This window comes from Drosophila virilis, chromosome X (genome assembly GCF_030788295.1).
Source record: "Drosophila virilis strain 15010-1051.87 chromosome X, Dvir_AGI_RSII-ME, whole genome shotgun sequence".
In the NCBI taxonomy this organism is placed as follows: Eukaryota; Metazoa; Arthropoda; class Insecta; order Diptera; family Drosophilidae; genus Drosophila; species Drosophila virilis.
Window position 1 is genome coordinate 12,849,758 of NC_091543.1, and position 14,475 is coordinate 12,864,232.

A 14,475-nucleotide genomic window follows, 5' to 3' on the forward strand; every position below is an offset into this window, starting at 1 on the left:
CTAAATCAACTTAACTTTTTAGGCCGTCGCCGGCAATCCACAAATATTACACACATACAGCAAATATGAAACAATAACAATTGATCATGTTTCTATTTGCATTTGAATGGGCCTGTTCCGTTGCCAAATGCAACATCATTTCCGCTCTGCCAGATACCCTGTAAACTTCCTAAATATTTTATTTGACTTCTGGCGCATTTCACGAATTCATTTGATTAAGTCGGAATTTAAATTTCAGTTTATTTCAATTTTTTTGTACTTCCATTAAACAAGTTTTGTTGTACATTGTGCGCATTGAGGAAATTAAAAACCGCAGCTGGAGGTCAAAAAAATAATTCAGGACTCGAACTGGCGCCCTGCAGCTGGATTCGGTTCAGCTGGTTTTACACAGCCACGAGCCGAGGCTTTGTTGCGAATTTCAGCATAATAATGAGCGGGTATTGTTGTCATTTATTCATTTGTAATTAATCATAATGCAATTCAGACCATAAAATTTGCGCTAATTTTTACTGAATTTTGCTGTTTATGCTTATTTTCAGGCAACATCAATTGCTGCTGTACACAATATTTTTTTTATATTTTTGCGTATTCGTTTTCCGTTCACGTTATGTGAGATGACTACAAAGTAAATTTTGTTTTTTTTTTTTGTATTTTGCTTATTTTGGGCTTAATTAAAATTCATAACAACGTCCAATAGTGTAATTGGAGGCGTTCTCTTAGCTTTTATTCCTATTGTTATGGCTTGCTTTTTTGTTGATGTTTGTTTGGTTGTTGTTGTTGTTGTTGTTATTGTTGATGCTCACACGTGTAAATGTGGTTGGCTCAGTTACAGTTTTTGGAGCCAAGAATTCATTAGGAAAAAACGCTATCAGCTTCTAGTCAATATGTTGATGCGTCAGCCCTTTGTCAAGCATTTGCTGACATACTTGGCATATTCAATTATGCCCCGCATAGATGTGCAAACCGGGCATGTTCGCTTGTTCGCATATTCGACAGCTGTTGCATATAGAGGCACACGCAAAGTTCGCCTTGGCAAAGTACGCGACACAATGAGCATCGATATTGGCAACAGTTTGCCAAACAATTTTAATTGAAATTCTATGCAAACGCAACGTGCACAGGTTGCATTCAATTTAAGTGTTGAATATTCATTGAGGCATATTAATTAGTGGCATCAATATTTCAAGTCATTCAAATATTAAAATTCTCCTTTTTTAGGAGAACACGTTTTTTTTAGCTTGCAACTGATTTTTGCCATTTTCTGTGGCAAATACAGCATTCGCCATATTTTACCTTGACTTCAAAGCTTCAATTGCAATATGCAATGCTTTCATTAAGTGCATTTTCGATATGCATTCACGCATTGCATTTGCCAATTAATTTTTGTAAACAAATAAAACTTTAAGCAATTGCCTAAAATAATCAAGCATGTATATTGTGCTCGATTTGATCTGTTGCTGTGCATTTTACTTGCTTTTTAAATCTCTGAATGTCTGTCAATTGAATTTAGTTCTGCTCACATAAGCTTAAGCCTATGATACATTCGAATCAATATAAATATTTATTCAATCACAATTTGGTTCAAGCTTGAGAGCATTTGCCAGAGTTATTTGTGCAGCGAAAATGCTTTGAATGGAGCTGTGCAAAGGCTTAAGCCATTTATTTATATATTTTTCAAGCTAACAGCTGGAAGTAGAAACGTAGGCTATGCCTTTTCCAACACAGCTTGTTAGGTACACCTATTTAGAATCCCTGTGCCAAAATCGGGGACTTGTGTGCGTTCACAGATTTCAGCCAACACAGCAATTTTCATTTGTGATCAAAACTCTAAAAGGAGACATCATGACGTCCATTCCAAGCCAAGCCATCATATTGTTAATCTTGCAAGGCATGGAACTGTTTTCGGCAAAGGCACTGAAGCTCTTTCTACAGCTGCTGCCTCTTTCGGCTCTAACAGCGCTCGTGTTTTTCAGGTAAGCTAAATGTTTATATCTATAAATAAAGAGAGACATATATAGAGAGCTGAACTGACTGCTTATTTGAAATGGGCAGATATTTCCCGCCGCCATGTCGCCAGAGGAAGCTGCTAACAACATGGCTGCGACTAGCTATGACCCTGTGCATCTGTTCGATATTGACCATGATGAGCCGTCTGCTGCCCTGGTGCTAAACACCGACTAACAAGCAGGCACACGCCAGACATTAATGTACAGCACAAACAGCCAACCACAACGTCCATAATCTCATGAAAGCTCTAAGGCAACAAGTACATTTTAAGGATAATTGAGGAAAACAAGAAAAGACACCCTCACAAAACTGGTTTGAAGTTAGAATAAAACAACAAACAAAAGCCTTAAATAGTATGTTCTTAAAATCTTGTTAGCTTGGCCCAATTACCCATAATAATTGCTGTAGATAACACAGCTGCAATGGCTTAAAGGCATTTACAATATCAATTATACTTATTCGTACACTGGCTTCAGATGTACTTATATAGCTATGCAGATTCATTAACAATCGCACACTTTAGCTGCCAAAAAAAAAGAGCTCCAATCACTTTTCAACTATTTTTAAAGCACTTTGCAGCCGCTTCACGCATAATCCACCAAATGTAAGAAGGCAAGAGGTAGTGTTTATATAAATACATATACATATATATATTTATATATGTATATAATATGCTTGCTTTTATGATTGCAGCCTCCGACGTGTACCTGAACCGGTAACTGATGCCTCTCAAGAGATGCTTTGTTCAGCTTTCGACGCGTCTGCCTGGCTGCGTTAACAGGCAGAGTAAAAGCCAAAAACTAACCACGGATCATTTACATTTTTTTACTATCACAGTTAATGGCGAGCCAAACACCGCAGCAACCAACCACCCAACCGACCACCCAACCAACCACTCAACCACTCAACCAAGCAGCGCTGAGCAGCGTCTGGCTTGTCTATAAATTTGTAACTTGGCGCTTTTGTTTGCTTTGCCACAACATCCAACTCAGCTGCCTGCCCCTGCCGAGCGCTGGCTTTTTGGAGTTAAGTGTAAATTTATTTTGCGGCCAGGTGGTCAGCTTGTGGACAGGAGGCGCGAGCGCCAAGGGATGCGTTGCCTAATTGATATAAATTAAATACAAAACGATTATTTAAATTATCTGCTGCTGCTGCTGCTGCTGATGTTCGCTGAGGCGTTGGCCACTCGCGGCCAACGTGGCGTATACGTAATTTGGCCATCTAATGGGCGTGTACGAGTGGGCAGGTGGCTTGCTTAAGTGCAGACAAAATCTGCGCAATTTGGCAATGAACCCAAATCAAAATCAATTTGAAATTGTTTGGAATTCCATCAAGCCGAGTTATTTATTTTTTTTTTTTTGGGAATACCCCTAATTCAATTTGCATACACTGTTTGCTTTATTCCGAATAGAAATGTTGTTTGTAAAATATTCACAGTAAATCATTATTGTGAACTGTTACAAGAGCGCTTCGATGCAATTGGCAAGTCAGCAAGCATCTGCCTGGCTTGGGCTGTCGGAATTTGGAATGTGGTGCGCCTGCTCGAAACGATTTTGCGAGTGCTTGCAAATTGTGGTAAAACAAGAGATACAAGAGCCAGCAGCCCAGCAGCCCGGTTGCGAGTCGAACAGATTTTCAAGCGGCATTCCAAAATTGCATTTGACCTGAATCGAGCCTGCTGCAACTAAGCCAAAGCCAAACCACATTTGGCCAAGAATTATGATATGATTATTGCCAGAAAATTTAATTTGCAATCAATTGCATTTTTCTATTGATAATTGTAAACTAAAATCAACTTAAATCAATTCAAAGGTGTAGTCAAATTGAACCTAAACGAAAAAGCGAGCCATTCGATTCGAGCTCTACTAAGTTCTATGTAGGCTGGTTTGCTCTTTAAGCCGATTTGGCATTTAAGCCTACACACACATATTTAATTTGCTGCACCTGCAAACTGTTGGCCATTGAGCTAAGCTGCTTCAATGTGGCATCAGAGCACGGGATAATAAGTTCAATATATTTTAATTCCAAAGTCTAGCCGAGTTTGACGTTCCACAGCACATTGAACGCGCCTGCTGCATTCCGAACCGTGTTAAAAGGGGTGCATAAAGAGCTTTTCCGTCATGCTTAAATAAGTACTTAGGGCAACCGGCCAAAGGTAAAAATGTGTTCCTTATTAAGCCCACGCCAATGTATTTATTTTAATAACCGGCGGAAGAAGATAATAAAACATATTACAAAGCCCCCAAACAAACAGAAACCAGCTTCGATGCAGGCGTAGGAGATTTAATGGTTTATAGACTGTGCAACCCGATTCAAGTTTCACATTTTAGCATTTAGCAACCATTGCTCTGCCGGCTCTAACCTTCGAGCGGCTCAGTCAGCCGCGTAATTGCAAAGTAATTAACGCTCGTATCAGAGCAGCGGCTGTGGCCGTGGCCGTGGCCGTGGCAGTGGCAGTGGCAGTGACAGTGGCTATGAATCAAGGATAATGCGGCAAAATCAAAGCGGGAATCGTAATGAGCAAAAGCAAAAGCAAAAGCAAAGCAAATCAAATGAACGAACGATGACAGTCGATAGCTGCGGCAGCTAAGCGAGAATGTCACGATGTCAAGGACGTACTTTCTCGCAGAGGATATTCGATTTATCAAGCGCGAAACGTTGCGACCGCTGCGACTGCTCAGCAGGTGGTTGTGTGGAGCAAAACAAAGGCTATCTGAGCCATGCCGATGATCAAATACTCTACTCTAACAAGTGTTAAGTGCTAAACAGTGTTAGAGTACAACGAATTTATAAATGTCTTTTCTCAAGATAGCTTGAAGCAAACAAGCACAAGTTTGCACCATTTCTTGCTTTGGAAAAATAAATGGATTTATTAAGTGAGTTCGAGATATCTTCAAAAACAATACATAAGACAGCTACATTTCATATCTGTTCGACTGATTTATAACTAATTTCTACGAGTATCGACTAGTAACACTCGAAAAGAGAAAACTGAAATGTCCACTTAAAGCGACACAAAACGAAACGAAACGAAGAAGTCACGTTGCATGTGAAAGCAACCTGGTGGCAGTTGTCGATGGCTGCCTCCATGGCATTAATTGCATTGCCGTGGCCGTTGTGGCTGCTGACTTGCAGCTGGTCCTGGCTGTGGATGCCGCTAAGCTCTGCTCAATGCAAAGTCTAATTGATTTATCACGTATACGCTAGCGCAGCCGAGCGTAAACGCAGCCAGACCCGCCCAACCAACCAAACAACCAACCACCCAGCCCAGCCAGGATGCTTGCAATTAGCGGAAGTTAAGACTAGCACAGTGCTTTATGCTAAAAATAACTATATATAGCTTAATGTGATGTCCTGCATTGTCTCATTAGTTGACACCAAATTAGATTTCTAATGGACTTTCGACAGCAATGGGCCATGCCTGTGGCTTATGTCCGACTTGGTCACTTGATTTACGCATCAGCAACGCAATCGCGACCTTGGTTTCTTTTTTTTTTTAAGACAACTTGTTGGCTTCAATAAATATTGATATTTAATTCAAGTTATTTGAAATCCCATCTATGGTCATATTTCGTCCAACTCGACTGTAGCTTGATTTGACAAGGGTCCTTGTGTTTATATTCCAAATGCAAACTAATTTCGAAAACAACAAGTGTTGGCAATGTCCAAGTGCAAACAAATTACGAAGAAAACAAGTGTTGACAAGTGCATTTACCAACACTAGCTTTTGCAAGTCTACAGTTAGTCAGGAGTCTGGGTTGCAGAAAAGTAGATTAGAGTGTGCAAATAAATGAATTTCAAATACTATATATTAAGCAAGTTGGGTGGGCTAACTGCACTTGTGAATATATATATATTATTTTGGAATCCATTAGCGGCTGATAAACCCTCCCTATCTGGCAACGCCAGCAGCACCGCAGCAAGTGCGGTTAAGCCTGAAAAGCACACTTCAGCCTAAACCAAGTGGCAGCAATACCGCGCCGACTGCAACTGCTGCAGTCGGCAGTCAGCAGTTGGCAGTTTGCAGTTGGCTCATTATAATTATGCCCTGCAGCTGGCTGCGCAGCACTTGCCATAATTACTTTATTTTTTTATTTTATTTTTTTTTTTTGCGACCACGCTTAAGCCACAAACGAGGGCAGGAATATGCGTGGTGGGCTGCCCGTTTTGTATTCCAATCTGTGGACGCGCTTCGCTGATCTTGTGTCTATTGTTGCGTCCACGTCTTGTAAACTCATCCCTCTGCTCGGTGGTTGTTCGTGTTTCGAGTACTATCAATCTAAAGTGTCCCGTTTAAGGTAGCTCCAGCTGCTCAAGGAGCTGCACTTAAGTTCCCGTCGCACACATTGTTCTGCTTATGAAGTGTGCAACAAGTTGCACGCTAATTAGCCGTATTTTAGCGTTACGCCGTCTCTGGTCTGTTTCTTGTCGCTGTCTTCATTTTAAGCCGACTGCCTCTTCGCATTTCATACGGATAAATGTTGCTATCTACTTTGTGGTATCGCATCACTTGTCATCAAGGGAATCTGCCCTCGACAGAGCACGCTGAAAAAGCCCTTATTTAAGACTCTAATGGGAAAGAAGGATAAAAGCTGAGCAGAGCTTTAGTTTTTGATAAAATCTTAAATGGAAGTAACCTGAGCAGAGTTTTAGCCTTAGATATCTTGATAGTTATCGATAGCTTTTCTATCGTTAGCTACACTTGGAAATGTTCTTTCATTTATCTTTGTTTTCTGTAACCCACGACTCATCGAGCCTTATATCTAAGAGAATTCGCGTAGGTATAGGACTGTTGAACTTTTGCCCCAAAATCAGCTGTTATCGATAACAGCCACATAAGTTATCGGTAACTCTTATATAGCTGAGCTTAAAGGTATTAAGTAAAAACACATTTGTTGGGCTACACACAAATGTTTATCACACGGACCTAAGAACAAATACTGTGCCATGATAGCTCTAGGCAACAGTAGATATTATTAATAATTCCGATAAATCGATAAACATTTTTAGACACAATATTTGTTGTTAGGGTTTAGTCTATGTAGTCTACAGTCATATGCTATCAAGCAGACTTCAAAGTAGACTCCTGGAATCACGAACGCAATTATTCAGTTAGCTTAATGGATTATAACAAGGATTCAATTAGATATTTTCATAGTTATAGTTAGCTAAACTCTGCTGACTGAATTGCAAATTGAAAGCGAATCCAATGAAATGCGTTTAAGCAAATATAATTAATATACATAAGGCGATTGACTATTGTGTTGCATAAATATAATACATTAACTGGTTAAATGTGAATGCAAATGCATATAATTGAATACTTTGATAATTGGCTTCAAGTGGCCACAACTCTCTATCTATGTGTGCATGTGCGTGTATGCTTATTTATCAAGAATTTATCCATATTAAAGACAACAAGTCGAACACTGAACGTTGAGTTAGCAGGCGCTATGCGAAGCCTGCTTAATGATGCATTAAGTACTCGCATCAAGTATACGCCCTGTGGCACTCACACTTTGCCCAACAGAGCGTGCCTGTGTGTGTTTTTGAGTGGGCGTGTTTGCGTGTGTGTGTGTGTGTGTGTGAGCATAGCTCTAATGAATGACTACTACCTGTGTCCATTCGCCAGCTCCATTTCGGCCAGCACCTGGCCCGTGCCCATATGCAGCAACAGCTCCTCACTCTGAAAACTGGCCGACCGATAGAGACTCTCGCTGTCAGCAGCAGCGGCAGCAGCAGCATCGGCATTCACCTGGATGGTTGACTGGCTCTGCAGCGATAATGTTGATTGTTGTGCTGGCGATTGTTGTTGTTGCTGTTGCTGTTGATGTTGCTGTTGATGTTGTTGTTGTTGTTGTTGTTGGGTCTGTGTTGCTGCGAGAATTTTACAGCTGAGGGGCAATCGGTCCATAAAATGCGTGAGGCGGCGTAATCTGCAATTGTTGTTGCCATTGCTGTTGCTGCATATCACATTGTTGTATGTTTTGTCCAGTGGTCATAAAAATATCATCATCAATAGCAGCAGCAGCAGCGGCAGGCGGGTTTGGAGGTGAGTTGTAAACGGGCACACAAATTACACACAATTTTGTTTGTATTCGTCTGCGTGTGCTTGAGTTTAGAACAACTAAAATTGCTTTCGTCTTGAATACATATTACTAAACATATGTATATGGAGAGATACATTCATTATACATGGATATATTTATATGGGCATGCACGTTGTCGTTCTCTTTTGTTTTTTTTTTTTTGTTTTTTTTTTTTTGGTTGTCGCACGTTCTGCTTATTAGATTTCAGCGCATTTCTTTTGCTGCCCCGCAATCAAATGCTCAATAAAAAAAAGTCACTTGTCCAAATTCCAAATTTATATGTCACTGTATATATGTGTGTATATATGTATATATATATATATATTTGTATGTACACATGTTTGTTTATGTACATGAGTGTGCGTGTTTGGCTCGAGCAGTTTTATTTCATTTTGCTGAACTCTGTTGTTCCGTTTTTTTTTTTCGGTTTTTTTTTTTTTTTTTTTTGCATTTAGTTGACAGGCAATGTAACTGTTTTTATGGTCTTTTTTAATGCCTCGTAAAATGAAAACTTTCGCGCACTGGCTTTTGGGCTGGTTTTCTTCTGCCTTTTGCTGTTCGTTTTGTTTTTACGCCTCCTCGCTTTAACTTCTCAACTCCTCTACGTGTCTGCTTCTCTCCACCTCCCCTCCATCCCGCTTCACCTGCTCTCCTCTTCTACTCTGTTGGTGTACACAAATGTTGACATTTTTTTTTTTACATATTTGCGTTGACGTAAAAAGTCGCTTTGACTCTCAGCGTTTGTTTAGATTGGAAATTTCGAAATTGCATGCAGTAGGTGTTGATGGGTGGGAGGTAGCGGGGTGTACGGGGACTTTATTGGACTTGGAAGCGTTATAAACATTTAATTTAACATTATGTGTGGCTGCCACATTTATCATGCTGCAACGTGACCAGTCCGAAAGAGTAGGCAACACAAATATTTTTCAAAATATTCTGTTCTTTGTTCATATACAAGGATTATGTTCATAATTAGAATATTTATACAATTCAGTTGAAGTTTAGGCCAGACAAGGCTATAATATCTTTAGTTCAGTTTATATGCAATTTCAGCAGCGTTTTGTACAAGCTGAGCAAAACATTTCTATCCCATTTGATTATAAAGGTTTACGTATGCACAGTGGAGCTGTCCAGCTTTCGATACTGGTCCCACTAAGGGAACTTATAAAGTTTTTTCTGGCAAAAGCCCAAATTTAAAAGTGCTTAAGGTAAACAACTTTCGGCTAGAACACATAAGAAATATGCTATGCAGCTTACCGGAACTGTTTACATAAGCCAATTATGTAAAGATAACAGCTGTTAAACGGAGCTCTAGAACAGTACATAGAGTTGCACTTTATTTAAAATATATATAATATCGTGAGATCGAACCGAGATTTCGAACCGGAACAGCTTACTAAGACATCCACCAAGGACTTCCCTTTTTGATGCAATTTGATACAAAAATCAAATGCTAATTTATATCAGAAAATTGCGATTAAAAAAAAAAAGCAAACAAGAAGAGTTAAAGAATATTTCTCGACTCCGCTGATTTTAACTACAAATTTGACTTTTGGGTCATAAAAACTGCGCTACAAATAACATACCAAATATTTATATAAATTTTAAAGAAAGCGAAACAATTGTTTTAATAATTCATTGACTGGATACATGGTATGCCCTAGTCGAGCACGCTTAACGCCAGCTTCTGCTAATGTTAGGCTGTGTGGGTATATTTTTAACATTAACAAAAGTTTCAAAGAAGTTTGAGAATTTCTCAAGGTAAATTTGCAATTATTTACCTTTCTCAGTTGCAATTACGATAGTATTTTAATTATTTCATTGCTGCAGTTGTTGTTAATGTTTTTGTTGTTGCCTTCAGAAAAATTCATAAGGACTAAAATAAACACGCGGCGCATAAAAATAAGAGCAACTGACAGTGGCAGCAATCAAAATAATTTACACTTAAAATACATTTTCGCTCGCTTATTGAATTTTTGTTTACACGCTGGCAAGTGTTGTTGCTGCTGTTGTTCCTGTTGTTATAATTGTTCCTGTTGTTGATTTTGTTGCTGTTGTTGTTGTTAAGTTTTGAGCAATATGTCATTTATTTGTGCGACGCTTTTGAATTGTTCATGTGCGTTTCCTGCTATCAAGATAATGTGTAATGTCTGCGGCTGTGTGTGTGTGTTTGTGTGTGTGTGTGTGTGTGTGTGTGTGTGTGTGTGCGCGCGCGTGTGTATGTGGTCTGTGAGAGGTTTTTCTTATCCTGATGTTATTAGTTTTATAATACCCTTGCCCTGGGTATTATAAATTCCCTTCAACAGTTTGTCGCATTGAAAAATACATCTCCACAGACATCTAAACTATATAAATTCTTGATCCTTACGTAATTCCGATGAGTCAAACCTACTATATCATATAGCTCCTAATTATAACAAGAATCAGCAGGCGATTGAGTTGTTGCAAGTATTTAAATATGTTCATTTGTTAATTAATTAACTTAATTACTGTCAGTCGAATTACGATCAGTCGTTAGTCAAACCGAGTATTAAATATAATAAAATAGAAAAATTAAGAGCTACAAGCTAAATGTCTAAGCAGAATAAAAACATTTCTGATGAGCAACAGCGACACGTTCAGTTTATGGTTAATGCGTCTGTTAGGGTATTTAATCTTTGGCAAGTTGCATTTATTTGTGTTTTCTTGTTTTTATTGTAATTTAATGAGTTTTTTGCCCAGGGGCAGACCAAACCCCAGCTCGCAGAGCAGAACAACAAAAAAAAACTGATTAAAAGAATGATTACTGCCTGTGTGCGTGTGTGTGTGTGTGTGTGTGTGTGTGTGGTGTACACGCGTGTGTGGGCGAACTCATCTGGAAGTCGGACTGAAACGGCTAGCAACAACATCCTGGCAGCTGAGCTGTCACAATTGCGCTTTAATCAGAATCCTGCCGACTGACCTGACTGCCATATTCACTCACTCAATGATTTTTATGGACGTGATCTGGACCTGGCCCAAAGCAAACCTGGCAACCAAGTGCAAAACTTTATTGCAGCTTGTCGTTTTATATTGAATTCTGCTGGTCTCAATCGCTATAACAGCACCGCAGCCCACCCCGTTTAATAAGGCCCAGCCCAAGGGGTGTCTCATGTCAAACGGGCGTAAGGATAAGGCTGGTAGTTTTGTAGGCAGCGCCACCTGTCGGTCAATAGATAAAACTTAGCGAGCTGCGACCCTAATTATGCGACAAAAGTTTTCTTACCAAACTGCAAATCAATATGATATCAATTACTCCCTTACATATACTACTGATATATATATATATATATATGTATATTATATTTATATATATATGATATAAGTATTTATACAGTTTTATACATGTTTTTTCATGTGTGTACGTGTGTGTGCAAGGTGTGTGCATGTGACACTTTGCTTATTAATAAATCAAATGGGAGCCGCACAAAAATGGAAGTAACTTGTCAGAAACGTGGCTGACATGCCAAAATTGTTACCAGTGAAGTCCCTGGCGACATGTTGCACACACACGGACACACACACACACACACACACAAGCCCGCGCACGCACATACACCCACATACACGCACACCCACACACACGAGCGTTAGGCCTATGCAATAGCTCATACATTTGCTGACAGTAATGTCAATTTCCAAGCAAAATTAGAAAGAAAAGTTTTACTTACTAGGCTAGAGCTTACTTCAAGCGTACCTAAACACACACATAGGACCCCATCCGTGTGTAACCCTTACATCGCCACCTAAATGCGTATGATGAATGGCAAACATATTGGCAACTGTATCAGACATATATAAATATGAATCCTTAATTTATTGTACCGAATCAAAGCAAATACATTTCAATATGCTAAGAACAAAATTTGAAAGTTTTTTAGACCTTCGAAGTTTCCATTTGTCAAAGTTGAAACAATTTCATATTGTCTAAAGAAATGTGGGTAACTATGCTATTTAATTTCGCAAAGATATTGGACTTTGAAACTTGCAACTTTAAAATATTTGTTTAAGCGAATTCAATGCAACTGCATGGCAAATTCATTTTGTATACGCCGGACTTTAATAGCATGATCAATGGCAAACCAATTGCAATTGTGTACAACAATTTTGTGGCGGTTTCGCCAAGTGTATTGATTTGCCATTAAATTTGATTGATTTGTGAATAAAACATATTTTGGAAAAGTTTATTGTGCGACCATGCTTCGAAATTATTTCCTGGAACTGATTGGAACTGATTTGGCGCATGGCCTTTGATAAATATATCTGAATCGAAACTTAGTTGAAGATTAGATGTGACAGCGTTGCGTTGCGGCTGTGTTGAGTTGGCAACATTTATGTGGCAAGCGGCAACTGGCAAGTGGCAAGTTCTCTGCGCTGGTTCATTTTAATTATGTAAGACAAACCTGAAGAAGAGCAACACAGCGGGAAAAGTGGAATACAGTACTGAGGCTGGGGACATCTTTGATTTGCGTTTGCTTTGCGCTGCTTGTTGGCAACTTTTATGGGCACGAGTGAGAGAGAGGGAGAGTTAGAGAGAGAGAGAGAAAGAGATAGAGAGAGGGAGAGGGAGGAGAGAGAGAGAGACAGCAAGAGAAACACGTACACAGGAAAAGGAACTTGAGTCAAATTAGCAAACATTTTGGCAAATATTTGCAGGCAAAGTCTGCCCCGCCCCCAACGGCAGCAGCCGCCCGCCAATTGGCCAAGCGCAGCGATCAAATGAGCCGCAAATGTGTACACAAGTGTATCAAGTTGTGAGCATGTGTGTGTGTGTGTGTGTGTGTGTGTGTGTGCGTCTCAAGACATTTGGAGACCAAGTTTTTTGGGTTAGACAACGCAGCTGCCGCAAAGAGCTTGGCAACAGTTTTATGCAGACAACATTGCTCATACGGCACGTTGGCTGCTGTGGTTACATAACCACGAACCCACACGCACACCCTAGCGTACATAGGGGATATGTAAAGAGTAGAACCAGCCACAAAATGTCACAAAAATATTTAATAGAATTAACAAAGTTAACATTTATTGCGCACCGCATACAATACAGCTAATTCCGTTTGGCTTGTTTTGTTTTTGCCGCTGATAGCCAACCGCACACTGTGTCTGTCCCCCCTAGGCATATGCCTGTCCCCCCCCCTGTGCCTTTTCTGGTCACACTGTTAACAGCTTAGTGGTCGCTTAATCAAAGCTGCTGCGCGCTGTAGGGGGGCAGCATGGACTAGCGAGCAGGCGCAGCAATTGAAAATAACATCAAGTAGCCGCCATGTGTGCCGTAGCTGCCTATGTCTATATGGGTGTGTATCTGTGTGTCTGTGTGTGTGTGTTTGTTTGTGTGTTTGAGCACGTTAAGTGGGTGTGCTTTGAACTTTTCATATTTGCATACAAGTGTGTTAGCTACGTCTCTCTCTCTCTCTGTTTGTGCGTGTGTAGCGGAAGTGTGTTTGTTTTGCGTTGTGTGTTATGTTTGTTTTTAACCAAAAGCAAAATGCATGTTAAAGCGTGAAAGTCTAAAGCATTCGACTGGCAGATACCCTAAGCAAGCTCAAAATAACTGCGATTTGAACCAACACGATGGCTCGACATTTCGTTTCGCATGCCTAGCTAAGCACTTCCTTCAAAACTTGTTTTCTTATTAATCAAAACGAAATTTCGCATGCGAAACGATTCGGCTCAGAGCTGAATTGCAGCCCCAGTTAAATATATTCTGCACACATGTTTTAATACTCGAAGCGAGGCATTTAGCAATCATATGCCACATATATCAATATTGTGTACCAAAAATGTTTGATTTGATGGACGAGAAAAGCGCAGCTGCATGTGCCAAGTCCGTTTTAGCAACGCGAACATTTCAAATCTAGAGAACAAATATTTGATAGAATCAGAAAATGGGTTTAAAAAAAAAAAAAATAAATAAATGTTGCCTGTTATATGCAATTGTTACGCATTTTATGATTACAGGGTATAAAAATAAAAAGAACGAGCGAGGCAGAAAAAAAAGGCGATATAAATAAAGTAACACAGCGGGCCTGCCGTTTGGCCAATTCTCTTTGGGCTTTAGACATTACTTGGGTGTAAGTTTTTTTTTTTTTTTTGCGTATTCTATTCTGTGTGTGTGTGTGTGTGACTGTGTTGATTTCAGTTTAGTAGGCGCTCTGTTTTTTGCAGTTTTTTTTGCTTTGAATCCCAACGCAAACTAAATTAACTTATGCCAATGGAGACTGCGTAAAAGATGTAAATACAACGAGAGCTGCCCAAAATCATTTACTATGAATGTGCCTGTGCGTAGCTTGGGAGCTGTAGCTCCGGCTCAACGAATTTTTCTACCTATTTAGGGCCAAACTGACTATACAAAATTGTGGGT

The 14,475-nt window shown here is 39.7% G+C and overlaps 1 protein-coding gene and 1 non-coding gene across 7 annotated transcripts in view; one reads left to right on the plus strand and one right to left on the minus strand.

Moving 5' to 3' along the window:
* Nucleotides 1–14,475, minus strand: part of LOC6636004 (uncharacterized) — a 73,512-nt gene that overhangs the window by 29,095 nt on the left and 29,942 nt on the right. For 3 of the 4 annotated variants that reach the window (XM_070207655.1, XM_070207657.1, XM_070207658.1), the window contains exon 3: nt 7,623–7,970. The exons of the other annotated variant lie outside the window; for it this stretch is intronic. In XM_070207655.1, coding sequence (XP_070063756.1) covers nt 7,623–7,970 — 348 coding nt within the window. The remainder of the gene's footprint in view (nt 1–7,622; nt 7,971–14,475) is intronic. 4 annotated transcript variants of the gene reach the window in all.
* LOC26531139 (uncharacterized) lies at nt 1,683–3,148 on the plus strand. 3 transcript variants are annotated; one of them, XR_011417413.1, is made up of 4 exons: nt 1,683–1,973; nt 2,053–2,626; nt 2,701–2,788; nt 2,845–3,148. It is a non-coding gene; the product is annotated as an uncharacterized protein (transcript). The 3 variants fall into 3 exon arrangements; XR_011417414.1 differs by having other exon boundaries at nt 1,687–1,973; nt 2,053–2,360; nt 2,416–2,626; nt 2,701–3,148; XR_004305171.2 differs by having other exon boundaries at nt 1,685–1,973; nt 2,701–3,148.